Here is a 27,800-nt window from a genome sequence, read left to right as displayed (position 1 = left end):
TTCTAGTAGAGCCGTTCCAATAAGTAGGGGAAGGAAGGGTCTCCGCGCTGAACGAGCTGTAGTGTCCCCACCGGCTTTGGTCATCGGGATAGATCAGAAGAGGAAGTTATAGAACAAGAGGAGAAAGAAAATAATCCAAAAATTTCAAATGATGAAAATGATCAAATTTTAGGTGAGGAAACTAGATATCAAAATAATAAAGATGAGTGAGAGACTGTTTGAATAGTCATGCCAACGTTTCAAAGGGGACCCTTCGGTGGGCTGGCGAAAAGGAAAAGAAGAAAAAAAAACCTGTTGTGTCTCCGGGTCATTTTGTGCCGTTGCAAGAGAGCAGCACCAGCAGAAGTAGTATGTTGAAGTAGGAATAATCATGATGATGATGGAGGGTTGATGTGAAGGACCAGCTGCACTTCTTTCCTGGAAAGGTGAAAAAAAGAGAGGACTTTGATAGAAGATCAGAAAGGAGGACTAGCCCTTCAGCTTCTAGCGTTCGATCGATCTCAAGCACCACTGGTTTTTACCTACATGGGGTAATATCAATATTGTGAATAGAAGGACATCCTTCGGATCAAGGGCACGGTGTGTTAAGAACTGTAACTTAGGGAGATGGCACCCCCATACGGGATACTTTAGCCTTTCATCTAGTGAATATAGTATCAATTGTCCTGAAACTTTACATCTTATATCATTACAGAGTTTGTCCTAGTCAAAACAAAACAAACCCCTAAATTCACACCTCCCAATAATCCCCCCCCGACAAATTTCTTTTTCTGCCCGCCTTCTCTACTGACGGGAAGGAAGCATTTTCATGTCCACAAATTCCTCGAAAGTCTTGAAAATAGACACGGAGCTGTCCACAAAGCCAAAGAAGCCAAGTGTCTTGGCTCTCGTGGTGCTGAAGTGAATGGGATACGACCAGGTCAAGGCAGCATCAGCAAAACCAAAGACCCGATCCGTATCGCGCAATTCCTTTTCGCGCAACCCATGCTTCTCTGCGATTACCTTCCAGGCCTGCTGCACCTCCGGTTGCTTGGCCCACTCTGTCAGAAGGAATTTGTAGCGGATGGTACCAGCGGGGCCGAACCCACGGGGAGGAGGGGAGTAGGGGGTGGTGGTGGTGCGGTAGGAGCTCTCTTCGTCAGAGTTAGGTCCCTTCCAGGCCATCTGGTAATAGTCCGCTAGCTTAGGCCAGAATTTGCCCCACGTAAAAGCAGAGTCGTCAGTGGCGTTGAAGCTCAAGTTCCCGTTACCGCTGAGAACCGCCCATTCGGCCAGATAACAGTTCATCTGAGCGCTCGACAAGGTCTGGTTAGACTCCCATGCGGCGAGATCAGCGGGGTACTCCAACGGCCGGCCGAGGTGCTTCTGCACGATGGCATAGATGGCCAACGGCAGGCAGAGATTCATGGCCGCGTCGGGCACCGCGCCGGGGATCCAGGAAGGACGGGTGGTGTTCCATGAGATACCATGCTTGGCAGCAAAGTCTTTCAAGCAATCCTCTTGCGTGTAGTAAAAGTTGGGTTCCAGGTCGACGCGTGGATCTGTCTCTTCCTGCGGGACCGAGGTCGGGCCGAGATGCACGCCGTAATATTTCGCGCCTAGCTGGAGAAGGATGGTTTTAGGTAGGGTCTTTGACAGAGCCAGGGATTCAAGGAAGTTCGATAGTAAGCGGGCTGTTGAGTGGCGAGTTAGCGATGAGTTGGGGGAGGAGGCGCTCATTCACGTCACGCTTACTATTAATCTTCACTAGCTCCTCGGCGGCACTCCATATGCTTTCACCTTCCTGGGGAGCAGGTTGGATGTAAGAGAAGAAGAAAACGTAGTCTGCGTGAACTTTCCGCTCCTGGAGAATGGTGGCGAGCTCATCTGGAGACTTCAAGAAGTCCATGCAGACGTGCTCCACATGGCTAGGCCATTCTCCGTTAGGAGGACGACGCGATAGCGCGTATATCTTCTTCCAGCGCTTTGGAGATTCGCAAAGGACTCGGAGCTGTGCGAGGAACGGTCACCAGAAGCGTTAGTCCGGCACAAATTCAACAATGAAAAGGATAGGCCCTGGAGGAAATTGGGTCTCACCATATAGTCACCGGAGATACCATTGGCCCCGGTCACAATTGCGGTCAGGCCGGTGACATCGTCCGGGAAGACGGGAAGTCCGTGGTAGATGCCCTTTGAACAGATGACTTGGGTCAACATTGTGACTTTCGGCTCGAATATCCAGAATGTTGATCTACTTTTCTACTGGGTTAGTTGGTTGACTTTCCCATGCCTATTTATTTAGAATGGGATCCGCAGTTCTATCGCAAAGAAAGGAAAAAAGAAGGCAGTCGTGATTCATAAGCAAGGTGGACCGTGAGAGGCTTACGACACCCTTTCTTTGGAGGTCTGCCCTATGGCCAAGCATTGATGAAGCTTTCCACGAAGACACCGCCGGAGCAATATAAGCAGAAAGTCACCGAGTACAGCTGCGGTAGATCAAAATCTATCAGTTGATGCAGAACCTATATGATAATCTTTAGCTATTTTATTAAAAATCAGATATGATCCACTTAAACCCCTAGTATCTTTTAATAATAGAAGGGGCAATGTCATGATCTGGGAAAGCTGTTATGACAAAGCGAATAATGGCGCAGGAAGACGTCACTGAGAGGCGAACTCGGCAACATTTACGTATTGAGGTGATAACTATGCTTCCGGTGGGTGCTTCGGAGCCTTTTCTTCCGACGGAAGCTCAAGAGCCACTTTAATGTCTCCGAAAGAAAGAAAAAAAAAAAAAAAAAAAAACAAAGCTTGAGCAAAAGTTCAAGATTGGCCTTGCAAATTACCTGATGCTTAGCTTTGTAGAAGAAATTCCCCCCAATTCTTTATAATGGTGGTATACAACCAAATTACTCTTAAATTTAATCTTACCTATCGGAAGGCAGTGATACTGAGCGTTAACACAGCAGAAAGTCACCGCCTTCTGGCGCATGCTTGATTGGGAAAGGGAAGTCCTCCACCGGAACTTATATAGCATCCCCCTACTTTCTGGTTTTCCCGTTCTCCAACATGGGAGCCTCTATAGTCTGTGTCTCTAGTATAACGGGGGTTAACGGCGCATCCTTTGGCTGGGCTGGCATACACGGTCAGTAAATATGAGGTGATTGGGTTGACGAAGAAAGTAGCCCAAGATCTGGCACTGAAGGATATCGGGGTACATTGTGTGGCGCTGTATGCTTTTCTTCCTTTCTCCCCCATTGTTGATGTTAGTTCACTGACCTCGCTAGGGGAGTCATCTCTACGCCTCTTACTAGAATGCGTTCAAAGAAAAACTGTTTTCCTCGGAAGAAGTATCTGCAATGCGGAGATTTGGTAAACTAGAAGAAGTGGTGAGGGTTATTGCATTCTTCTCAGCCAGGAAACTTTATTTGTGACGGGGTCTACAGTGGTATGCATACTGAGCTATAGATAGCATGCTCTATTCAGCAAAGTGAAATAGTATTCATTAGAACTTATTTGTAATTTCTCTGAGTATATAGCTAATTATGAGATTATAGGGCATCTTTAGTTAACATGCTCAAGGATATCTGGTTCGGACTCGCAGACCTTCAAGATAAATTCGAATCGACTTGAAAGTCTTAGATACAAGATAACTGCTTGCATGATATGAACACATTTCTACTCAAGTACCGACTAGTAAGAAGTGTAAAGCATATTAGGTCACTCAGGATTTTAATTAAGTGTATAGTGTATTATTCTGGGCCCGCACTTTGTTCTGAATTGTGGTCAACCACTCTACACAAGTTCTTGCTACATTGCATTCCAACAAGTTGGATATTGATGCAGAAACAAGACACAAGCTGCCAACCAACATATTTCATAGAAACAAAACAGTACACTTGTATCCGGTTAAGTATGTTGCCCGAACCGTGCTAAGTACAGATGCCACTCCAAGCAAATCAATCTCAGAAGCAAACACGGAATACTTCGATATGCGCACAAAAGTCACTATCTTTTCTTGCAGAAAGGTAGTATTCCTAAAGACTGCCCTCGCCTTCCAGCTATGCTTTCCCGGTTGATCTTCAAAGCAGCAAGGACATACGCATCGTGCACACACGATATGCCATGCAGAACCTTTCCGGTCCAGATCCTGTCCGATTTGTGGCCTAGAATCCAGTTATCTAATAAGAACTGCTTGCCCCTCGCAATTGCATGGTCAGATTTGCTGGGATCGTTGGTAATGGCCGCGTGGGATGCGAGATATGCCAGAACAATGATTGCGTATGCTGTCTCCTCAGTCCCGTGCATGTTGCCCCAGGAGCCATCTTCATTCTGTCCACGAAGCACACGGTCCAATACCTCTTGCAAGCATCTGGGTATATGTTCTTGAGCGAGATCTGTTGCAAGGGCTGGTAAACATCCTTGATCGGAAAGGGCTCTAGTCCGGACCAGCGATTGGCCGACGTTCAGGATACTATAATACTCGGAGAGGTTCTAGAGTACAGAAGAGTACATCCCGTTAGTTCTGCGTCAGAGAGATCGGAAATCCAGTTCAAAGCACGTACCCGGGGGTCCTTGGCCGCCTTCCACTTGCTCCATTCTGAGCACATAAACTTGACAATTTTCTCGATCTGCGACGTGAAGACACTGGGATCGGGTGAAGAAACCAGGCAGTATAGAACATTTCCGTTGATGCTCACGCTCGTCGCCAGTTGTGGCACACAGGGATCCAAATACCTAACGGAGTCTTCGAAAGCCCTAAAGGAATCATCGCCCTCGAACTTCTCAAGGAGACTTGCGTAGCTAACTTCATAGCCGTTATTAGTGAGAACCGCCAAAGCTCGTGAGGTATCGTCCGCGCTAGGGAGGAGAGAATAGGCTGCATGCTTGGTAGTCAGCTATTGTGGTAAGGATAACTATTCTTGGGATATACGTACTCGGACCGATAACTCCATTCTGCATAGATGTGTGGATCAACTTGAGCAGGTCATCTACGTTCTTCACGCCTAGGTCATCGACTGTGAAGCCGCTTTCTAGTAACGTTGACAGAACCTACATAGTGATGTCTTAGCAGTAACTCGGGTACCCCCTCTCACTCGCTGAAGGGAATGTAGCTTACCCAGCATGGCTCAAACACTTCCAAAGGATATACCCCGGCAACGCCCCCATTTCTCTTCCGATGGCTGCCCAACAGAACATGGCGAAGGTATGCCTCACACCCATCACTCCAGGTAGGAGAGTACATCAGATATGCAGCCGTTGAGGCCGGAGATGCTGCAATACCGGAAGAATTGGGGAGATGTTCCAGCCTGTCCCACTCAAGCTGCATCGTGAACACTTCCAGTGAACTCAGCGAGGTGTTGCAGGGCCTCTCATACAGCCCGCTGAGGTTAATGCTAGTTGCTGCGGCATACTCGCTCAGCAAGTCGTCCTTTGCAGGAAATTCGAACTCCACGCCTTGATCATGCAGAAGGTGGATTAGGACCGGAACACTTAGTTCCAGCGTGCAATGAGTGGCTCCGTCTGGCTGCCATATTTGAAGCTTGGCATCAAGAAACGACTTCGCGCGAAAAATCCTCCGCAGAAGGTCGCCCGGCAGCAGTTCTTGGCTGTGGCATGAAGCACGCTGGTAATGTCTACACAATGCGCATAGGGCAGCCAACGAATGAACAACACAATCTTGTACCCAGATATTCTCCGAATAGCCACTGTGTCGGTTCGCAACGTCTTTTAGGAGGTCCCAGCCCCCATCCTCTGTTTGCCGGTGGAGGAGGTATTCAAAGCTGTCTGGGAATAGCCATTCGAAGCCTTGGTCCGTTCGCTTTTCTATCATAGCAAGCCATGCAGTGTCATAGATCGACGGGGCCATGGAGCAAAATCCATATGGTGACTTGGACTCGGACTAGTAGAGAGTAGCTCATCTTGGGCTTCAAAAGTTCGTAGAAAGAGCTGGCAGTAGGATATGTATACTAGAAAGGGTCAAAGGACAGATATAAGAGTGATAGATTGTCGCAAGATGTTCGATTCTTGATCTAGCTTGCTCTCTGTGAGGTCCGGAATCTCGCACTTTTTCAACCTTTCGACACGGCAGTGATGGATGAAGGTATGTTCTGAAGTTCTTCGCCTACTAATGTCTTTTCTGCCTGAAAGTTGGGCTAGCTGAGCGCGGGGCTCACCGAAATCCGTTTGCATTGTGTAACCGCCAGTGGCATGCGTAGAAAGTGTAGGCATTGCATCTTGACTAAGATTGTCAGTTATATGCTTCAGGACATAGCTCTAAATACTTAGATATCAAGTATATTCGTGCTGCACATCTGTAATAAACAAACCAAGCACAATACAAGGCATCAGATAGTGTTGGCTGAGGATCCTTATATTCTCCTATAGTTATAACTATAGGAACAGCTATCCTGGCTGCTCCATAGTAGCTAGCACTAAGAAAGATCTGTGGCCTATCATGATAGTAGAGATCAAAGGGAATAGGCTGGTCTAAGGTAAACAACATTAAATGCTAAGCCCAAGGAAATAAGCAACCGTCATGAGGCGACGTTGACAGCTCTCTAGATCACTCAAAGGACAGTGTGCTGTTCTGCCGAGACTTTACTCCTTGTTTCCAGACTGGACTCCAAAGTTACACCCGGATTATGTAAAGACTCGAGACAAATTCACCATTCCGTGGATCAAACGGTGCGCCAGACTTGAGAGATTCGATACAAATGGCTCCGGACATACTATGAAATAGCTTTATTTAGGGCCCCTTGACTCGTCGAAAACTTCAAAAGCAGACTTCCTGGCATTCCCCGCAGTTATTTGCGCTAAATCACCCTATGAACAACTCTATATGGTGGCAAAATGAGTTACCTGGGTAAGCGTGGTTTGCAAATTTCTCAGTCCTACACTGACTATATCACGAGCACTTCATATGGAATGATGTATGTGTTTGCCGTCTGCTTCCTACGAGCCATATACTGATCCATGTGCTCCATTAGAATTCGACTGCGGCTCCCTCACCAACGACCCGAAATTGATCAAGAGGTACAGGTACGCGAGTGGTCAATATTTCAAACATGTCCTGTGCCTTAAAGGAGGGTATCCAGATCTAGCCGCATTATTCGAGGAGCTCCAAGTGCACTACGCTGCTGGGATAAAATCGCAGATCATGTCCATCAGGTGTACTGAAAAAGAACGTCTATAGCCCCTATGGTCTGACTACCGTCCCATACTACAGTCGTGAAAGCAGTGACGCGCAAGGTTCAGTTCGAAGCGATGGTAGACAACGTGTCGAGCGTTGATGATGTGGATTCAACTCTATTCTGAAGGTAGACTTCTATCGATACAGCAGTATTGGTGCTGACGATATTGCACGGCTGGTGTCCCTCCAGCCATTGCTACTATCCCGTACGTCTTTCCATATACCCTTCCGAGTTGCGGCTGATTTGCTCATAGATTCTTTTTATGGTTTTGATATCTCAACGCATGATATAGATGACACGAACATGAAATTACTTGAGAGACATACTCCATACCTGGCTCACACCTTGGTCCATTCTACAGCCAGCCACTGGACGCTCACCAGGTTAGGACAGGCAGAATGACAGACGCTGTTGTCGGACATTTTCATTGAAGGATGCAGCAACATCGTCATGGACTCAATCATGAGAGGTAATTCACAAAGCCTTGCTAATAAACGCTGCATCTTACTGAAATTGCTGCTTAGTATACTCTGTATCGGTGTATGCACCGATGAAATACAACCAGCCTCAAGCAGACTTAGGGCCTGGTATTCCGTAATGGGTTAGGCGGTAAGCAAGTGGCATGTTGCGTTGTAAATTTGCAGGAATCAATGTTACCGGCTAAGTTTCCGCGTCTGACTACAGCTACTTACCCAGAGAGGAGCCGAGCGGAAAGCTTGTCGAGGATGAATTATTGACCTCCAAAGTATTATCATGATCACTACTGCTATTTCTCACGTTGACTGTCTTTTCTACTCTTAGTGCGGCGATACTTTCTTCTTCCTTGTGTAGGCGTGCTGAATGGTGCTTAAGTGGAGGCCGGTTAGACCTATGAAATTGTTCAAGACCGTTGATTATCATTCCTTGTTGAATTGGAATCTACGGTAAGACTTTCTTATATGCAAAGTGAACTCGGTACTATACCAGTATGGGGGTATTTCTGTTATGACGAAGTAGTACAAGGCATGGAAGAAGGACGGATTCGAGGAATTCAGTAGTAGTAGTTGTAGTCCATTGGACTTGTAGTATCCCAAATATTCGGAAATTATATATTTCTTACTGCGTGCGATACCCGCTTTGAGATATATTACATTCTGAAGTAAGTTGAATACATCCATTTCCTTTGTTTCGAAGACCAGAACATATGTTATTCTTTCGCAGGAATGTGCCAACCTATGCTAGTAATATTGAATTGAGCATGTTGGCCTGCATGGCTTACAAAGGATAAAAATGCAGGCGAGGTATCGGACTCCGGATGCTGGAAAAAAGTTCCGCATGCAAGATTAACCGAACATGTCTCACGCACCACAGAAGATGTACAACTATTCTAATTCAATTGGAATAGTGGAATAATGTAAAGTCTACTGCAGATACAACTGTAACCAGTGTTGTTCGTTCTTATGATATTCTGATCCTCTTTGACTCGCGCATGTATCACTCAATAAAAACATGGAAGTAACTTCTACAACACATTGCCTTACTCTATAGATGCATGCATGCAGTGATGTCCATACTACTCCTTGAAAACAGCTCTCTCCTAACCAACTAGTTCCACTACACTATTCTCCCTATCCACAACATCCACAGCATAACACAGCACACCAGAGAACAAGAGTTACACCCAGTGGAGTCGATGACTAATGTCCATGACCTCATTACAAATCAGACAATGGAAACCCTTTATAACCTCATCATCTACACTAAGCCTACTACCCCTGCACCCCACGAACTATATTCCGATCCTCATATCGACGCCCGTCAGCACTTTATTTCCCCTTCCACCAACCACACCAATTCCAACCACACCACCACAATATTATCACCACCACAATAGCAATCAAAATGTCCCTCCCCTCCACCTACCTCGCGGCGACCGTCCCGACCCCCAAATCGCCCAACACCTTAACAACACACCCCCTGCCCACCCCCTCAACCAACCAAGTCCTCATAAAAATCACCGCCACGGCCGTCAACCCCGTCGACTGGAAAATGCGCGACTACAACCTCTTCCTCTCGAACTACCCAGCCATCCTAGGCTCCGACGCCTCCGGCACCATCGCCGCCGTGGGGCCCAACGTCACGACCTTCCACCCCGGCGACCGGGTCTTCTTCCAAGGCATAATCGGCAACTACCCATCGTCAACCTTCCAGCAATACTGCATCATGCCGGCCGAGCTGGTCGCCAAGACCCCCTCCAACATCTCCGATGAGGAAGCCGCGGGGATCAGTCTGGCGAGTGTGGCCGTCGTGACGGGGTTATATGATACCACAGGGCATGGAATCACACCGGCACCCTGGGCCGATGGCGGATCCGAAGCAGGCAAGGGCAAGGCGATTGCCATTGTGGGCGGAGCGTCGAGTGTGGGACAGTATGCGATTCAGTTTGCGCGGTTGAGCGGGTTCACGCGAATTATCACGAATGCGAGTGTCGTGCATCGGGAGTATTTGGAAGGGTTGGGGGCGCATGTGGTGCTGGATCGGAAGACTGCGACGGCGGAGGACTTTGTGAAGGCGGCTGGGGAGGATGTGCCCATTTGTTACGTGTATGATGCGATTTCGTTGAAGGAGACGCAGCTGCTTGGGGTGCAGATTGCCAAGGCGAGTAAGGGCAGCGCGAAGGCTGTGGTCACGGTGTTGGGGGCTGATGAGGAGGCCGCGGAGTTGGGTAAGTCTGGGGAGCATCAAGTGCAGATTAAGCAGATTTTGGGTATTGGGGCGTCTCCGGCGTTGAGACATATTAGTGAGCCGATGGTGAAGGCGCTGGGGGGTGAGGATGGCTGGATTGCCAAGGGCTTGTTTGTGCCGAATCGTGTGCGGGTGGTCCCTGGTGGATTGGGCGCGGTGGAGGAGGCGCTGAAGATGAATAAGGAGGGTGTGTCGGGTGAGAAGGTGGTCTTCCGTCCTAATGAGGGTGCTTAGGAGCACTCCAGTATATGCTCAGAATGTATAGTCTAATTGTCTAATATTATGATTGATTCATAAGTATTCCCCCGCGATGTCTAATGGGGATATAAACAGAACGGTGTAGAATACAGGGTAGTAGTAGGCCAGCATAATAAGAAAATCAGGCAACATGTCGAAACGAAATCTACTAGAATACAGTTGTCATGGGCTTCAAGCTTCAACCCTCAACAGTTGTAGCAAGAGCCTGCTGCGCAAGCTTGCGGTTCCGCTTCACCAAGGCATTAAGCTTCTTGTCGATCGTGTCTAGCTCCTTGCGAGATGACTCGAGATCCTTTTGCGACTTGACGGCGAACGAGCGGAGCTCCTCATTGGTCATCCCGATTACATCGTCCAGGTCCGGGATACTGCCCATCACTACTCCTGCGGCACCGAGCATGTGCTTGGCAGTGGCAGCAGCGAAGGATCGCACCGAGGTAGCAGTGGCATTGACGAGTTCCGCGGTGTTGGCAATGGCCCAGTTATGACTGCGAGTGCTGTCCGCCTCCATCGCCGACAGGACGTTCGGGGGCGCCGGAATAGTCGAGCCGCTCGCGTCAGAGACCGACAGCCCGGCAGTCGGAGAGCCAGAGGTGAGGCCGGCCGATGTCTCGTCGACCCAACAGATGTTGAAGTTCTCCGGGGTAGCGAACAGCGCATCCAGACCACCACCGCGGTTGGTCACATCCGGTTCCGTGATTGGCACGTTCGAGTAGTCCTGGAAGGTATCAATTGCCCAGGCAATGTTCTTCTCAAGCGTGAGATACCGCTCTTCTTCCTCTGGCGACAGATGGTGCAGGACGCATCCACGGGGACTGATCAAGCATCGGTCTTTCAGCATGTTCGAGTCCGAGTTAACACGGATGGCTTCTCCGCGCATCAGTGCTTTGCGATGCTCCTCTGTCAACTCAATGGGTTGCTTGAGAATATCGTAATCATCGGCATTGCACTTCATGTCGAATCGCTGGTTCAGGTTGGCTGGGTTGAACAAGGGGTGATTGTTCAGGTCCAAATCAGCAGACTTGTGAAGCTGAGCAAGAAGAACTTGCAACGGGGACGTGCGTTCCGCGAAGAGCTCCTTGACCGGAACTCCGCTGGATTCAGCGTCCTTCATCAGCTGTTCAACCGTGTTCTTGGAACGCCACGCCTCAGCAGGTGCTTTTGGTACAACAGTGGCCTTCTCCTCGGTGGCAGCTGACTTGGAGTCCTTCGAGGCCTTTTCATTCGACTTGTTCTTCTTGGCCGCTTCCGTCCGCTGGCCAGCCTTCTCGCTGCTATCGGAGCTCCCGGAGTTGGCAGACTTGCCAACCTCAGCATTCTCCGGAGCTGCAGCCGGCGAGTCGTTCGAGCTAACGGGCGCCTTCTTGGTCTTGCGCTTTCTGCCGATAATCGGGGCCTGTACTGGTTCCTCAACCACAGCGGTGGACTCTTGTTTCTTGGCCTCGGCTTCCTTGGCCTTCTGTCGCCGTTCCTTCTTAGCCTGGCTCTTGGTGATCGCCCGGACAGGTGCAGAGCCGATTCTGGACGAAGCTGGAGGAGAGTTGGCACGGGACACCGACGCCGAGGTGTAGAGATCGGCTTCCGACCCCAAGTCGCCGGGCGTATCAGGCCTGCTGAGCGACGAAATGCTTGGTCGTCGGGAACGTGCTTTTGTTGCCGCAGGTATGGAAGCCACAGACTGGGTGGCAGACGGCGGCGGCGGGGTTTCAGTCTTTGGGGTGTCAACGACACGGAGAACTCGAGGCTGGCGGGGAACGGACGAGTCCGAAACGCGGGAGACTCCAGTCAAGGGTGTATTCGGACGAGATCCAATCGTCGAAGTGGGAATCGGGCCGTGAGTATTGGGTTGACTAGATGTATCTGCCTTTGGAGCATCGTGAGACTGAGAAGTGTTCAAGGGAAGCTCTAGCTTTATGGGCTTGACCTTCCCCGTAGGCGCCGGGGCCTTCTCATTGTTTTCTCCAGCCTTCGAAGGGCCAGCTTTCTTGTCAGAAGCGACCGTCAAGTCTCCCTTTTGCTGAGAGCGAGCTTTGTTGGCTGACTTTGGCACAGGAGAACCGAGTGATATCTCGGACGCGTTCTTAACGCGACTTGAGGTGGGGGCATTCTCAGGAGTATCCTTCAGAACTGGAGAGCCCTGTCGAGAGCTTTCCTGGAATCCCTGACCCGGTGTCCCTAGCCGATGGAAAGGCGGGTTAAGACCCGGAGGCACGGAGACCGACGAGACCGGACTGGATGGGTTGAGCGGACTTTGGAATAAGGCAGATGCCGGATGAGCGTGTGGTAGAGGAAGTCCCGGCGGCAGGGTAGGCGTACCAGCGCGAGCTGAGCCTTGCGAGTCACTGGAAAAGTGCGAGCGCACGAGATAGCCAAAACTATCAACGGGGCGCTTGTCCTTGGGCTGGGCTCCAAGAGGGGGAAATTCTTCGTCCACTAGAAGCGCTGTTAGCTTCCGACATCCGTAAGGCGATGAGTGAGATGAAATGGATGGAAAGAAGAACGCAAGAGAAACCCCCTCCCAACGACCCAAACAGAAACAGAGAGAAACAGAGCGTGCCAGTGGAATCCTAGAAACAAAGCGAGACGACAAGGTACGGAAGGGCAGGCATATTAATTACACAAATGTCCCGGCCGATGCAACCCGACGGACACACAAGGCATATTGTCTATAAGAACAATAATTGTGAGAAATTGGTTTCGCATAGAGGGCCCTGCTCGTGTTTATCGAAAGCCAGGGCAGGGAGGTTAACGTACATAAAGCCATGACCAGACCGAATGGGCCACCAAGATGCTGATAGATCAACCCAGCTTCGATGCAAAAGAACAAAGTATACGACAGCCACCAAAGCGCAGTGGACCTAGAAGACACGATGTGCCCATAAAGTGCAAGGACGCCTCCCATCCACACGGAAGCCGGAGACAACACGCAAAAAAGAAACATGATGTGGAAGAAGAAAAAAACATAAAATAAAAAAAGATGAAGTAACAATCATGAAGATAACGCCAAAGGCACGCCTAGCCCGAATTCTTGTTGTTTTCAAGAGCCGTTTGCTTAATGCTTTCGTTGCAGAGTGGAAATATGTCGCAAAGTTTTCAACATCGAATCAATGAGTCCGGAAAACTGAAACATAAGAATCATATCCCACGCCCATCTAGAAAAATATGATATCATGTCATCAAATAAAAAGGAAGACAGAAAAAGGAGCATGGGCAAAAAAGGAACAAAATGCAAAAAGGGTAGTCATCATAAACAACAAGGGGTGAAGTGAAGGGCGAGGGAGGGTTATTAATGAATTATGAGAGAGGGGATGCAAACAATCACCAGCGGTTGAAACCGCTGCCATACATCATGGCCTGATTGTACCCACCTTGACCCTGACTCCCGTACAGCGCCTGCCCAGCAGCAGCGGCAGCGGCAGCATTCGCACCAACCTGGTGCATCCTCGCCTGTAGGATACTCGGGTCCGCAAGATCTACTACACCGCCTCCACCGGAGGAAGTGTTAGCGTGTCTGTGCTTCTTCCCCTTCTTCTTCTGCTTCTGTGGACCAGATTCGGAGAAGTTCCCCGCCTGAGTGCCATAGAAAGAGCTGAGAAGGCCATTGCCGGGAGTCAAGGGAGGGGGAGTTTGGTGCTGTTGGAGGAAAGGAAACATGAACTCACGCTTAGCGGCCTCTTGACCCTGCAAACCACCGGCGTTTGCGCCGCTGCGGCCTCTCAGCAGCTCACGCATCAACTCTGGATTGGCTTCTTGCTTTCCGAGGTTGGATCCCAAACCGAGATTGGCATTCGTTGTGAAACCGTGACCCTGTGCGAACATGCCACCGCCGCTGATAGGCGGAGTACCTGCTGTCTTCAACCCGGGGGGTGGACCCTGAACGCCACTAGTGAAGTAGTTGCCAGCAAGACCATGCTGAGGGCTAGGGGCAGCGAGCGGGTTAGGAGTACCAGCCTGCATCTGGCTCAACATGCGCACGTTAGGGAGGTTCTTGGCATTGGCCTCATTGGCGAATGTGAAACGAGAGTTCTGGCGACTTTGTGCCTGCAGAGCATTGAACTGTGCCATCTGACTCTGGAGCAGACCCTGACGGACCTGAGCTGCTTGGTCAAGAGCAGCGGAGTTGAGCCCGCCCTGCAGCTGATCAACCAGGCCAGCCTGTTGGTTGCCGGCAGACTTCAAGAGAAGCAACTGCTGTTGCTGCAGAGGCGTCAAGCTACGGCCGGCCAAATTAAGTTGCTGGAACTGGTGACTGGTTGCCGAGACGGGGGAGCCAACCGCCGAATTTGTTGTCGTGCCCTGCTGGGAAGGAGGTTGAATAGCACCATGCGATTCGCGACCACTACGGCCTCTCGGAGGCACCGCGTCATCAGGCTCGCCACCGAGCTGCAAGCTTCCGCTCTCACGGCTCTCTTCTTCAGCTGCAGCAGACTGCAATAACTCCTGCTCCCGCCGTGCACGTTCCTGCTCCGCCTTCTCACGCATAGCTCGGCGTTTAACACCCCCATAAGGATCGATGAACGAAGGGTGGTTCTCAATGAGAGCGACCTCTTCCGCAGGCAGACCAGCCGCCGAGAAGATGAACTTGAAGTCCGGGGAGTTGACAGCCTTAACCAGGTTATCCAACAAGGGCGTCTCCGCTTTAGGTGGCGTCTGAACAGTGGGCGGAGAACGAGATGGTGAGGATCGTGCCTCAGGAGAGAGGGACGGTTGCGCCTCTGCCTGTGCCTGCGCTTGAGCCTGAGCTTGAGCCTGAGCCTGAGCTTGAGCCTGAGCCTGAGCTTGGGCCTGGGCCTGAGCCTGAGCCTGAGCTTGAGCTTGAGCTTGAGCCTGAGCCTGAGCCTGAGCCTGAGCCTGAGCCTGAGCCTGAGCACGCTCCTGCGCATTCGTAGACTGCTTCTCCACACGCTTCGCTTCCTCCACCGCGGGCGACACCGTGGCAAGGGCGGGTCGGGGACTTTGCGAGGCTTGGCTACCAGTCAAACTTGCCCGTCTCGTCCGGCTGAGCACGGCGTCCTTGTTCGCCCAACTAGCTGACGATGGCAGGGCAGACCCATCAGGTGGCCGGCTACCAGCAGCGTCATCCCGACTAGGCTGACGGCGCATTGGCTGCGCTAGTGGTTGAGCGGAGGACCGGGCAACGTGCGGGGGGATCGAGTGGGTGGGACCGCTGGGGACACCGTTGATACGCTGACTCGACAGGGTGTTCATCGAAGAGAGATCCTGGCGGCTGTAACTGTCGCTGTCCTCACCAGTCTCATGCAGGAAGGTGCAGTTTCGATTATGACATTGCTCGTTACGCAGGAAGGAGGAACAATACTTGGTCGTACCGTATTGGGCACTAAAGCAGTCAGTACGTTGCACTGCCAACAGGATGCCGGAAGATAAAGCTTCGACCTACCGTAGCACCCGGTCACCGTTGGCCGATCCGTCAACAGCTGCTATACAAGTGGCAGCGTCGGCCTTCTTTGCATAAGTGACGTAGACGCCAATGCCCTGGTTCGGGTTGCCACCAGGCTTTGCCTTGCTCACGACGATCTTCTCGATGTCACCGTATTGACCGAAATAGTCTCGACCGCGCAAAGTCTGAAGGAGCTGGTTCTCGTCACGTATTGTGGGGTTGAGACCGATCACGTAGACCAGGTTCTTCTGCACGACGCGAACACCGGCAAGGTTCTTGCGACTAGAAGCCTCGATTTCACGTTTCTCGGCCTCCTTCTTCTTCGCGGCGGCAGCCTTACGGTGTTTCAAGGCCAGGTCGGCTTTGAATCTAAAATTGCGGGATGCGATGTTAGCGCCAAGACGCGGGAAGGGACAGTGGGAACCAGAGCGAGAAGTGACCACATACTCATCGGCATCGGGAACCTTATATTGAATGGTGCTCTCATCGTAGACCCGTCTGCAGTTGGGGCACCGGCCTTCTTCGCTGTGGGTTTTGATGTTGTTGTAGCAGAATTGACAGATCTGGAGGGGTCTGTTAGCGACGGTCCGGATCGCATACGACGCGAGCGATCTCCTGATCGGGCCGCTGTTTCGCGAGGGGAATCTAAGGCGAGGAAGCGTACCTGATACCCACAGGGGCAAGGCTTGAAGTTCTTATCCGAAAGATCGAATTCTTCGATGCAAAGGGGACTAAGAAAGACGGAGATGTCAGCCCAACGGACGAGTCACAGGACAACCCGACGGGAAACGAAAAGTGGGAAGCGGACGCACCAGAACTCGTCATCATCATCGATGACGGAGTCAATCTGTTGGCGATTTGACATTATGAGTGATGAAGCTGTGCAACGGTACGACGACTGGACAAGGCGGCGATCACAGTCCAAGACTAACACCCATCAACCAAACCCGGGCGGAAGGGGGGGGAGCAGGTAGAGGGCGAAGGAAAAGCGGGTAGAAAAAAAAAAGAACGTCAAGCGAGACCGGAGAGGAAGATAGAAAGGGGACAAAAAAAGAGTCCGAGGGAGGAAAGAGATGGTAGATCGAAAACGTGGGGTAGAGGTGAGGAGGACGAGAAGAAGGAGCACGGAGGGACACAGACGCAAAGGAAGAGGGAGAGTTGGAGGCGAAGAGCGAGAAAGAGAAGTGAAGCTTTGATTGATGGGGTTTGCGCGGGTTTGCACTGTTTGTTTTTATATAAAGCCTGAGGCACCCGCGTTTGCTGTCCGCGCGCCGCTTATGTCATCCCGGCCAGCCAAACTTGATGTTTTCACGTGACCGCGACAACTTCGCCTGGAACCGGCAAAAGCTCCTTGGATGAGGAACCTCCGCTGCTCTCCCCTCCCTCCACCTCCCCCGTCACCTCACACCCGCAATTGACCGTCATCATGGCCTCTGCTCGCTCTTTGATGCGGCTGGGAAGTGGCCGCTCCCTGGCCACCGCCGTCCGGTCGTCCCGTACCTTCACTACGACCGCTCTCAAGGCCACTCAGGCCTCGACCGCGCCTATCTCAGAGGATGTTCCCAACATGCGCCAGGCCCAGCGTCCCCGTATGTCCAATGGCACCCGGAGTCGACCATTGATACTGCAGAATATGCACCACTAACGCAATCTTATAGCTCCTGGTCCTCTCCGCGCCCCCGTCGTCAACCCGGCCGACAAGTACCAGGACAAGGCGGACAGTCTGCACAAGTATGGCCAGTACATCATGTCGTGCCTGCCCAAGCACGTTCAGCAGTTCTCCGTCTGGAAGGATGAGCTCTGCATCTATGTCCCCCCCTCCGGCCTGATCCCCACCATGACTTTCCTGAAATACCACACCGCGGCCGAATACACCCAGATCTCGGACATCACCGGTGTCGACTTCCCCACCCGCGACCAGCGCTTCGAGGTCGTCTACAACATGCTCAGTGTGCGCTACAACTCTCGTATCCGTGTCAAGACCTACGCCGACGAGGCCAGCCCCGTGCCCAGTGTTACCGGTCTGTTCGAGGGTGCTCTGTGGTATGAGCGTGAGGTGTACGACATGTTCGGTGTCTTCTTCACCGGCCACCCCGATCTGCGCCGTATCATGACCGACTACGGCTTTGACGGTCACCCGTTGCGCAAGGACTTCCCCTTGACGGGATACACGGAGCTGCGTTACTGTGAGGAGAAGAAGCGCATTGTCATTGAGCCTCTGGAGCTTACGCAGGCGTTCCGGAACTTCGAGGGTGGTACTACCGCCTGGGAGCCCGTCAGTGCGGGTACTGACAGAACTCCTGAGTCGGTATGTTTATATCAGCTTCTGCGATGATCAGGATGATGCTAACTGGTGATATAGTTCAAGCTGCCTACCCCCAAGCCGGAGCCGAAGGAGGAGGAAAAGAAATAGAGGAGATGTAATCGTATTATCTTTCCTTGCTGGTTCTGTATGTACATACCGTGTGTTGAATTTGACGTTGATTGTCGCATTGTTTTCTAACGTGGGTCCGCCTTTCCAGGTTGACTCGCGCTATGATATTCGTAGATTATGAATTATATCCTTGACCCATTGCATACAAAAAATCCCTAAATTTCTACAACTTGCCCATAAGAATCAATAGAGTACAACATCGTACATCCAATTGACCCATCCTATACCCATCTCCAACTTCAGAAGGAATAAAACCCATGAAATCATCCACCACAAAACGGACCAATAACGATCCCCCAAAAATAAGACGCCCAAAACGGCAAAACGCCCCGTCCACCACGAACCAGAATAAAAAAGGCGGAGAGCAATCGCTTGGCACCGCCCACCTTCCGACCGGCAGAAAAAGTTCCCTTACCCAAGAAAAACTATCTACTATCCTAGTCTTCAGATCAACATTGAATCCCACTTAATCTTAAAATCTTCCCCGCAGGTTGATCAAAGCACAAATACAAACACACTGAACCATCCATCCACACATACATACACACACATCAAACCATATTCACAGAAACCAGACCCAAAGGGAACAAGACAAAATGCCAAAGCGCAACTTCTCCGACTTTTCGGAATCCCCATACACACCGCACGACCGCAGCCAATCCCTGCAAGTGACCCGTCTATTCCAGAAATTCGAATATGGGGTAATGACCCTGTCGAAAGCGCTGAAGGTAGCGCGGGGTTTCGAGCGCCAGAAGCTCGGACGGCGAGAGAAGACGGCGCAGAAGGAAGAAGGTGGTCCGAAGGAGGGGACGTTGAGTCGCATTGCTGAGGAGATTCAGGTTGTTAAGGTATTATCCCCCTCTATAATTCTACATTGTTAATGGCTCAATACTAACATTTGGCTAAATGGTATAGACCCTCGACCCCCACGCCACAGCAGAAAAGTATCTTTTCAAACAACTTTCCAAGACAAAACGAATCGCCGAGTCCCCGGTTTTCATCCAGTTCAAAGAAAAGAAGAAGATCACGGCAGAGGGACCCAAGAGTACGGCGGAGGCGAATGTCACGGCACGGTTGTACAAGTCTACGCCGGTGAAGAATGTGTTCCCAGGGATCATGGACGGGATACGGAAGTTGTTGGGGATTGAGGATAAGCAGCAACCTGCGGGTGGGGATGTGAAGGGGGGTGAGAAAAAGAAGAAGGAGAAGACCAACGACAAGTCTGTCAAGGAGGAGAAGAGCAGCAAGAAGAAGGATAGCAGCGAAGCTGTATCATCCAAGCGGACAAGCGCATCTACAGAGCCCGATGCCGAAGCCGAGCTAAGCGGTGCCGAAGACATCAACATGGACGACGCAGGCTCCGACGCAGACAGCATCGACTTTGCACAATTCGACTCACGCCTCGCGCCCGATTCAGGAGATGAAGATGAAGACGAAGACGAAGACAACTCGCGCGACATCAGCGACGGTATCAGCGACGAAGAAGAAGAAGACGACGACGACCAACACATCCACTCCCACCAATCCAACATCTCCATCTCCCGGTCCCCCTCACCCGACTCCCCACCCGCCAAAAAGCCCAAGGGATCCAGCAAAGCATCCTCAACACCCGCCACCAGCACAACCTTCCTCCCATCGCTCACGATGGGCGGTTACTGGTCCGGATCGGAGTCGGAGGCAGAAGACGGCGAGGCGGCGAACGAGCCTCCACGTCGCAAGAACCGCATGGGACAGCAGGCGCGTCGGGCGCTGTGGGAGAAGAAGTACGGATCTGGAGCGAATCACGTCAAGCAAGAGATGAATAAGAATAGGAGGAATGGAGGACGCGACAGTGGGTGGGATGCGCGTCGGGGAGCGACTGGTGCGGGTGATCGATGGGGACGCGGTGGCGGACAGCACGGGGGTCGGGGCAGGCCCCAGCAGCAGAATCAGCAGTATGGACGTCCTCAGCGCGGTGGTGGTGGTGGTGGATTCCAGGCGAAGAAGCCGGAGGATAATAAGCCCTTGCATCCCTCATGGGAGGCGGCGAGGAAGGCCAAGGAGCAGAAGGCTACGGCTGCTTTCCAGGGAAAGAAGGTTACGTTCGACTAGTAGTAGATATCCGTTTTTTGTATGTAGCATTTGTAGATATCATCATCATCATCATCATTATTCAAAATATTTGAAATCATCATATTTATTCTCCTACTATTCCCACTCATACTAGCGAAACCAATATATACATACTGTCTAGGTATCTTGAAAACTAAATCCGGTGCTTACAGACGGGTAAACATATAATCAACGCAACGCAATACGACAGCCGCGAAAAGCCAACCCGAAACGCTGAAATCACAACGAAAGCCTACTTGCCTCAAACCAAGAACAAGCAATGTCAATCAATCATTCATGAAATTCATCCACCGCGTATCCGCCTGCTTCATCTCCCCAGAAAGACTCGGCTGGCCATCAGGCTCAAAGCAAGGGATAGCAGTGAACTCTCCCAGTTCTTGAGGCAGGTTAGACACAAAGTGATCGAGGCCGAAATGCGGCATCTGTGACAGGGGATGTGAAACAGAAAAGTCCGATGAGTCGGGAAGACTTGCGCTGCCGACATCGGCTTCCACGGGTTCGTTCGCGGTCGATGCACCCCCTGTCATGGGGGTGACAACGGGGGCGAGTCCGTTACTACTAGTATGATGATACTGCTGTTCTTGGAATGGGACGATTTCAGGGGAGATAGGCCCGGTCTTCCATAGCATTTCCCAGTTCTTGAACCGATCGTATGCTGATTCGATGACACCGGTACTGCCTTGGGGTTGGGTTTGACTGTATTCTTCGAGACGGCGGATTGCTCGCTCTAGCGTTTCAATGACGCTCACTGCAGCGCGGGCAGAACCGACGCCCATGGACATGATCTTGATCAGTGCCATGCCCTTGTCTAAGGCTTCGCGTAGGCGCTCGGTGCGTTTGGTCAAGCTTTGGGCTAGAATGACGAGCAGAGCAGCACGACATGAGCTGAATTCGGTGAATGAGGCACGCGCAAGGCCGCGTTCGTCGCGAAGGAGCCGACACAAGTCGATGATCTCGAGAGCGGCTTCTACACAATCCGTAATCAATGTTGAACGGTTCTTAGCGGCACCGGACGGTGTCTTGAGCGGCGCACCAGGGAGAGTGGCTGAGCTGACTGCCTTGTTGGTACTGAAGAGGAATGGACGTCCCAAGAAGATGCGAGTCAGACAATAGTCGAGCTTCAAGTGCACGTTGGAGCGGAAAAGTGGCCCGGCTGGATTGAGGTCCCTGCAGTTGGTCTCTTCCGGTAGCGTAGCCCACCAGTCGACCAGGTTCTTTCGCAGATTTAGTAGCCTCTCCAAGCAATCCTGTTGCTGATTCTTTCGGGACTTTCGAAGGACAGATCTGCTAGCATTAGCAGTTTCCTAAAGACAACTTCGGGAGACAACGTACATTTCATTCGCAACTTCTCCCAGTTTGAGGGTCAACTTGATAAGTGTCACCATGTTCGTATCATTCGAGACATGTCCCGATGGTGTCAAGCCCTGAAAGTCCGTGGGGAACGGGGCATCCACGTCTGCATCCAATAATGACACCGGTCTTCCGTGAAGAATGCTGACACGCCTAGAAACTGTAAGCACGGATGAAGATAAGAAGGCTGTTTTATGACTTACTTCTCGATCGTGTAGGCCGTCCAGAATACCCGGTTCCGGATCTCAATCATACGCGGCGATAGGCCTTCTCCCGAGTACTTCCGGTGCATACCATTCTGGATCGCCATCTTTAGCGCCAGACCAAAGTAGGTGTAGCATAGCCCAGATGTATCGAGCGGCAACAGATATGTTCCAATCAGTAGGCAGGCTTGCACGCTTCGGACATTTGCAGTAGCGATAATATCTGGTAACAGCTTCGATGCAAATTGGTAGAAAGTGAGACCGACATCGTCCTCGGAAAAGTGATGGTCATCATCGAATGCCGAGTTGGAAGAAAGACGATTAACGGGAATGGACGACTCCATATGCGCAAACTGTGTTCCGACAGCCAAGACCATCAGGATGGCGCAGACCGAGCCAGCATCCTTTGAAGACAGACAGGACGGATCCGTATAGCATGTGTTGAGCTTATCCCGCAACCAGTCTTCTTCAACGTAAAAGTTATTGGTTTGGGCGTATTTGAAGAATATTTGAACTAGAAAGTCGGCGACAAAACGGGGCGGAAGGCAGGTGACTGATGTCGAAACCAGAGTCGAACCGGACTGCAGCTGAGTTGCTCGCCATCGCTCCTCAAACGGCTCTGTTTCGGTCGATGCCTATAATCATCAGCGATATAAAATAAGATGACTGGAGGAGACTGTAATACCTCTGGAGCCGCTGTCTTCATCCACTCGTCAATCTTTTGTCTAATCTTCATAGAGAAATTCAGATACGAGAATTCTCCCGAGTATTCTGTAAACCAGTCAGATAGCCCGAACCAGCGCAACTAATATCGAAAACGAGCCAAGAGAGCATACGGGTAGTATTATCCGGCAACGCCTTGATGGTAAAGTCTTCATCATCGATGGCCAAATCCTCAAGCTCCTCGCCCTCCAGCTGCATCGACGGCGGTCCACCTTCCACGCCAGAGGGACGATGCTTATGTTTCAGCTCCTCCGCCATCTTCCGGAGCGAATGTATATCGAACGAGATATTCGGGACATAGTGTTGAAGAATGCGTTCCATGTACCGGACACGTTCCGACTCGAGCATTTCATGCTGATTGAACGCAACCGTGCGGTCCAGGATCCTACCCCCATCACATATCATCAGCTTTCACAGCTCACAGTACAATTTTATAACCTTTGAAGCGATATATGGCGACTCACGAGACAGATGACGAACGAGCGAGCTTCTCCGCATGATCGGGGTGGGTGAAGATGCATTGCCGACGATACCGGAGACACCGACGACAGGGAACGCCTCCTTCGCATTTCTCCTTTACGCGACGACATCCATCGCAGCTATAGCGGTCAGCAATGGATGTCAAAGTCTTTCAACACCCCCCAGCTATTTAACGGGCGCCCGAAGGGCAACAAGATCACAAGGATGGATGCTTACGCTCGCACCGCTCTTTTGCGGTTTTCCTCGGAAACGCGGGGTCGTTTCTGCTGGCCCAGTCCAGCAGGGGTGGCAGGGCCCACATCCATGGCAGTGTTGGGGAGATCAGGGAGGCCGATGGAGAGGCAGGCGCATTGTAGAATTATAGCAAAAGCATAAAGTAGAGGGGAGAGGGTCACGTTGGGGTTGCGTGGGTTTGCGGAGGACAAGAAAATTTCCCCGGGGTTCGAAGGAGGAGAGATCCAATCTTCTTCCCTTTTCCAAGTCTCACTCACTCAACTGATAAGATCAGAAAGGCGGCACACCCTTTCCAGCCATGCCTCGCCGATCTACCGCCGAGACCTCCGGGGTTGCTTTCCATCTGCGATTTTGCTATTATTTTTATTTCTCTGGTCTCATGAAATTAGTGCATTCTGGAAAGTCGCATGTTATTGGGTAATGGAACAAGCTATCTTTGCAGGGGTAAGGGGGTGCTCGCGTGACTGAACTGCGAGGCCATCACAGCTGGGGCGGATATACATAGATCATCACTACAGTAACCATCGAGCCCATTAGGGGAGCTATCTCCTCTAGTAGGAGAGCTAAGTAGTAATAAATATTCTTAAAAGCCTTCCACTTCCATACCCACGTTGCTGGCCCGCCCAATGTCCAACAGCTTATTCCCGACCACCAAATCCATAATCCCCATCCCGACGCACTTGAACACCACATTACATCCCTCCGGCACATCAATGGACTCATCCTTTCGCATCCTACCAAACAGCTCTCCAACCTCAATCAGTTGATCCTCTGTCGCCTCCGCCAAGATCAACTCCCCGGACTCTTCCAAGCACGCCTCCTTCGAGTCCACATACACCTTCCCTCCGCCCGACAGCAGCGTCTCCGTGTCAATCTCCCGCATATGCGGCTTATACGAGCCGATAAGAGAGATAAACCGCCGCTTGGACGGCTGCAGATACGTAAACGGGAAGTTTGGCTCGGTCGCCGGTGTACAACTGAAGATCACATCGCAAGCAGCCAGTTCACTCCGTAGCTGTTCCTCGTAATCCGGAGTATCTTCTTTGACCAGTGTAGCAAAGGTCTTCTCGGGATGAGCAGACCGTAGATCGGCGATCGCATTTCTCTCGAGCTCCTCCAATCGCTTGCGACCGCGGTTAATGAAGGTGATTCTCTTGATCTGGTCTGGGACGAGAAGCAAGGCGAGTCGCGCATGCCACTCCGCTTGGCGTCCAGAGCCAAAGATCAAGATGTGCTCTTTGTTGATGGTGGTGCAGCGAATGAACAGGGACATGATGGCCAAAGCGGTACGGAAGGCTGTGATCTCCGCGGCACTGAGGAGACCTTGCAGTTTACCTTCCGGGGAGAAGATGTTGATGACGCCGATGATGCCGTTGGCTTGAGAGGCAGTGACGACTTTGAAGCCGGTGTGGACGGTGTTGGAAACGGGCATGAACAGAGAGAGGTTCTGGTCTTTGGTGAGGATGGTGCTCCGGAGCGGTTGATGGACGAGTCGCTCGTGACTCGGTAAGGAGGACTCTGTAGAGACAGTTGTAAGACCCTCACAGAGGGCGTCGAGGAGTTCATGGCATTGTGTTGAGTCTAGCTGTCGCAGGATCTGAGCGACCGCTGGCTCGGGGAGAAGACGCATTGTGGGGACAAGACTTGGGTGATATAACAATTCTATACGGCAGTGTCTGGAGATGTTGGAGATATAAAGTAGATATGGAAAGTGAGACGCTATATCTGTAGTTCGAAAGTGTTCGTCTAGTCGATCGTCAGCAGGCTTTATAGACAGATAGCCCCTCGGCACTTAAGGAAGCGATGTCGGAGATAGACCAACTAGTGCCTAAGCAAAGTCAAGAGGCCCGGATATCGTCGGACATCAGTACCGAAAGAAAAAGGTCTAGTCCGTAGGAACTAATGTCGGATAGCCTTCCGTTGCGATCGAGAGTTGCGATCAAGAATACTTGGGAGACATGAGGAACGCGGGGTCGGGAATGGATCGACGATCCCCTCTTTGACATCACCGCCGCGCGCTACGTGAATTAGCGGCTATGGACGCTGCACTATAAGAACACCAAGTAGTTTATGTTGAGCTTCGTTATCATGAATGAATCAAATCAGATTTCTAACGCCATCTACATGCATGCTCACGCTCAAGGAATCAGTCAGACAGAATCACAAAATGCGCCGAAAAGGCCAAAGACCAAAAACAAAATGCGAGTCAGAGGTATCATAGAACAACATCAGTTACCCAAGCCAAACACACGACGAACACGGCGCTTCAGCTCGCCAAGCATAGCCTCCTGCGACTGCTTGGTACGGCCAACCGCCTCGGTGTTCTCCACGGCACGTCTCATCAGGAAGCCCATGCATTCCTTAACAGTACCCCAGGTGAGGAGCTTGTACACGTTCGGGGTCTCCTGGGAAGAAGAAGCATCGGCGCTGGAGAAGCCTTGCAAAAGCTCGCAGCTGACCTCGTCGGCCATACCCTGAAGCTGAGCGTAGCTAAGATCAACGCCTCGCTGCTCGGCGCGAGCAGCCTGCTGGAGACGGATAGCGTGGGCCTTGCGAACAGAGTCCCGGTTGTGGGTGGCGATGATGACATTGACAGGGGGCAGCTCGGTCTTGTGCTCCTCGGAAGCGGGCTGCAGCATCGAGTTGTAGCGGCGAGTCAGGAGAGCCTCGACGACACCGTCGTAGCAGGCATCGGTCTCCTCCTTCTCAGCCCAGATCAGGTGACGAGGCTCGGTCTTCAGGTAAGCACCACGGACCAGCTTCACACCAGCAGTGTAACCCTCCTGACGAGCAACCTCAAGGTGCTTGGCAATGGTAGCCGGGGTCGAGCGGAGGTAGGCCTGGTAGGTGTTGTAGAAGATGGCGTGGCCAGGGGTCTTCGCATTGCAGTACTTCTGGTACTTCAAAGCCCACTTCTCAATGCCCAGCTGCACAGCCTGTTCCTCCGCATCGACGAGCAGGCGCACGTTGCGCGAGATGGCCAGGTCGCAGACCTTGGTGATAGCGTAATCCATGAACTCTGAGGGAGCAGCCTGTTGCTGCAGGTACTGAAGCACCTGAGTACCCATACCGGTGAACCTGTGGCGATTAGTATATATTCCAATTCGAAAGATAGATAGAGAGGGAACCTACTTCAGGGCCACAAAGTCGCCTTCCTGGGCCATGTCGACGGTTTGCAAGGTTCCATCCAGCCACGTCTGGATCTCCGCCCGCGCAGCCTTCTCGTCGCGAGGGTCGACATTACTCTCCCCCACCAAGACCTCCCGAGCGTACCCCAGCAGAACACCCCGGTAACCCAACTGCTTGATCGCCTGGATCGACTGCTGCACCTCGAGCTTGTTCTCACCGGCGTTGAACTGCTTGTACAGAGTGTGCTTGACGAGCGCATTCAACAGAGGGTTCTTGGCGACGTCCAACACGGGGGTCTTGGGGTGCGCGAGGGTCGAGAGCGCGAAGATGCACGGCTTCAACAGGAGGGAGGAAGAAGACACGGACAGGATCACCAACGACCGCAGAACGGAGGAGATGGGGAGTTTGGCCAGCGGAGATGCGGAGGCATCCTTGGAGGGAAGGGCAGCCTGCTGCTGCTGTAACAGAGAGTTGGTGGGAGTGGACGCCGCGGCGGAAGATTTGGGGTTGCTGGTACGGCTGACGTATCTGGCGGACGAGTATGTGCAGGGGACGCCCGAGAGCGCCCGCATGGGACGGCGGGCAGCCTTCATGTTGATGGTACGTAAGTGGCGGGTATAGAAGGAAGTGGCAAGGAGAGGATGGGAGGGGTGGTATGGAAGACAGAAGAGTCACGCAGTGGTGATAAGAATAAGTAGTTCTTCAGTCTGGAGGACAAAGGAGGGGGATTTGTATGGTATGAAATGCATCGCGAGTGAATGGAAGTATGGAGAGTGGAGGATCTTTCTTAGTGAGATGGGGATGGAAAGAAGCGGTTCCCGTACCGGTGGAAACCGGGCAGGCGTGGGACTGAAAGCCGGTCAGCAATGGCTTTCTTTCTCCTGGCCAGGAACAACCCAGCCAGCCATTAGTTAATAGTTACATCCCGTGACGTTAGATAATGCAAACTGGCTAGTCATGACTGGGAGATTCCGCAGGTGGCGTTGCAGTGAAAGGGTTGCCAACTATAAGCATTGTTGCACATGACCCGGCCAGCGGTGTCTTCTGGTGTAGATCTACGCCGGATCGCCCGCTACTGTACGCTTTGCTCGAGCTTACCGACGAACGGGGTTCGGGGTGGTGTGTCCATACTCGATAGGAGGGTTGACTGGAACTTTACCACTACGGCCTAGACTTCCTAGCAAATGAGAAAGTATCTCGAAGTATAGACAAAAGCACCAAAGGCCCCGTGCCCAAGACCCTGGCCATCCCTGTTCCTGTACTTTTTTTTCCCTCCTCCACGCCATCGATCTGGCGATAACCCTGATAACAGGGCGATAAGAGATTGGCGACCACCGGCAGGCGGGCCGGTGGGCTCATCCCCACCGGAGCTGTCGCCGCTTGACCGGCCCGGTCTTGCTGAAGACCATTACCTATGCAGCTTCAAAGAAAATGTATACCCCTGGCAGGCAGTACAAGCAGGCCGACATCGCTGATAAGAATGTATGCCTCCATAATGCTACAAGTAGTGTAAAGAGCATGGCATATTCCCCTAAGTCACATTATTGGTTGTATGTTGTATGTTGGTCGTACTGTGTAGAAACAGC

The 27,800-nt window shown here is 51.7% G+C and overlaps 7 protein-coding genes across 7 annotated transcripts; 2 read left to right on the top strand and 5 right to left on the bottom strand.

Moving 5' to 3' along the window:
• Nucleotides 1-755: 755 nt before the first annotated feature.
• On the bottom strand, nt 756-2,424 carry ASPBRDRAFT_253535 (SDR family oxidoreductase). The gene is made up of 4 exons (XM_067622166.1): nt 2,366-2,424; nt 2,077-2,233; nt 1,735-1,990; nt 756-1,673 (listed from the first exon to the last, which is right to left on the bottom strand). Exons 2-4 carry the CDS (start codon nt 2,194-2,196, stop codon nt 784-786), a joined length of 1,266 nt encoding a protein of 421 aa, XP_067485224.1. The 5' UTR covers nt 2,197-2,233; nt 2,366-2,424; the 3' UTR covers nt 756-783.
• A 1,563-nt stretch (nt 2,425-3,987) lies between these two features.
• Nucleotides 3,988-5,848, bottom strand: ASPBRDRAFT_191242 (uncharacterized protein; the record flags this gene model as incomplete). Its single annotated transcript, XM_067620339.1, has 4 exons — nt 3,988-4,473; nt 4,545-4,858; nt 4,917-5,031; nt 5,099-5,848. The coding sequence occupies 4 exons, from the start codon at nt 5,846-5,848 to the stop codon at nt 3,988-3,990; spliced, it is 1,665 nt and encodes a 554-aa protein (XP_067485223.1).
• Nucleotides 5,849-9,053: 3,205 nt separating this feature from the next.
• ASPBRDRAFT_114664 (zinc-binding alcohol dehydrogenase family protein) lies at nt 9,054-10,130 on the top strand (the record flags this gene model as incomplete). Its single annotated transcript, XM_067616836.1, has 1 exon — nt 9,054-10,130. One exon carries the CDS (start codon nt 9,054-9,056, stop codon nt 10,128-10,130), a length of 1,077 nt encoding a protein of 358 aa, XP_067485222.1.
• Nucleotides 10,131-13,469: 3,339 nt separating this feature from the next.
• On the bottom strand, nt 13,470-16,414 carry ASPBRDRAFT_112374 (CCR4-NOT core ubiquitin-protein ligase subunit MOT2; the record flags this gene model as incomplete). The annotated part of the gene is made up of 6 exons (XM_067616643.1): nt 13,470-14,911; nt 15,023-15,489; nt 15,550-15,918; nt 15,997-16,112; nt 16,214-16,280; nt 16,362-16,414. 6 exons carry the CDS (start codon nt 16,412-16,414, stop codon nt 13,470-13,472), a joined length of 2,514 nt encoding a protein of 837 aa, XP_067485221.1.
• A 597-nt stretch (nt 16,415-17,011) lies between these two features.
• ASPBRDRAFT_71245 (uncharacterized protein) lies at nt 17,012-20,145 on the top strand. Its single transcript, XM_067629118.1, has 4 exons — nt 17,012-17,138; nt 17,208-17,857; nt 18,559-18,831; nt 18,899-20,145. Exons 1-4 carry the CDS (start codon nt 17,117-17,119, stop codon nt 20,072-20,074), a joined length of 2,121 nt encoding a protein of 706 aa, XP_067485220.1. The 5' UTR covers nt 17,012-17,116; the 3' UTR covers nt 20,075-20,145.
• A 216-nt stretch (nt 20,146-20,361) lies between these two features.
• On the bottom strand, nt 20,362-23,156 carry ASPBRDRAFT_25587 (Zn(II)2Cys6 transcription factor; the record flags this gene model as incomplete). The annotated part of the gene is made up of 7 exons (XM_067622191.1): nt 20,362-21,379; nt 21,428-21,598; nt 21,649-22,283; nt 22,334-22,419; nt 22,485-22,756; nt 22,836-22,970; nt 23,068-23,156. The coding sequence occupies 7 exons, from the start codon at nt 23,154-23,156 to the stop codon at nt 20,362-20,364; spliced, it is 2,406 nt and encodes an 801-aa protein (XP_067485219.1).
• Nucleotides 23,157-23,668: 512 nt separating this feature from the next.
• ASPBRDRAFT_50784 (uncharacterized protein) lies at nt 23,669-26,807 on the bottom strand (the record flags this gene model as incomplete). Its single annotated transcript, XM_067626608.1, has 3 exons — nt 23,669-24,747; nt 25,337-26,163; nt 26,218-26,807. 3 exons carry the CDS (start codon nt 26,805-26,807, stop codon nt 23,669-23,671), a joined length of 2,496 nt encoding a protein of 831 aa, XP_067485218.1.
• Nucleotides 26,808-27,800: the final 993 nt, after the last annotated feature.

Source organism: Aspergillus brasiliensis (genome assembly GCF_001889945.1).
Source record: "Aspergillus brasiliensis CBS 101740 unplaced genomic scaffold ASPBRscaffold_1, whole genome shotgun sequence".
Taxonomy (NCBI): Eukaryota; Fungi; Ascomycota; class Eurotiomycetes; order Eurotiales; family Aspergillaceae; genus Aspergillus; species Aspergillus brasiliensis.
Note: the sequence above shows the minus strand (reverse complement) of the source record. Positions and strands in the feature narration are given on the sequence as shown.

Excerpts from the sequence above, each read along its gene's own strand:
- ASPBRDRAFT_253535 (XM_067622166.1), bottom strand. The coding sequence starts at position 2,196 with ATGTTGACCCAAGTCATCTGTTCAAAGGGCATCTACCACGGACTTCCC. Across the intron at positions 1,991-2,076 it reads GTATCTCCGGTGACTATATG|CTCCGAGTCCTTTGCGAATC; the intron begins GTGAGACCCAAT and ends TTCCTCGCACAG. Across the intron at positions 1,674-1,734 it reads GGAGCTAGTGAAGATTAATA|CCCGCTTACTATCGAACTTC; the intron begins GTAAGCGTGACG and ends GCCACTCAACAG.
- ASPBRDRAFT_71245 (XM_067629118.1), top strand. The coding sequence starts at position 17,117 with ATGCGCCAGGCCCAGCGTCCCC. Across the intron at positions 17,139-17,207 it reads GCGCCAGGCCCAGCGTCCCC|CTCCTGGTCCTCTCCGCGCC; the intron begins GTATGTCCAATG and ends GCAATCTTATAG. Across the intron at positions 18,832-18,898 it reads AGGAGATTCAGGTTGTTAAG|ACCCTCGACCCCCACGCCAC; the intron begins GTATTATCCCCC and ends TAAATGGTATAG.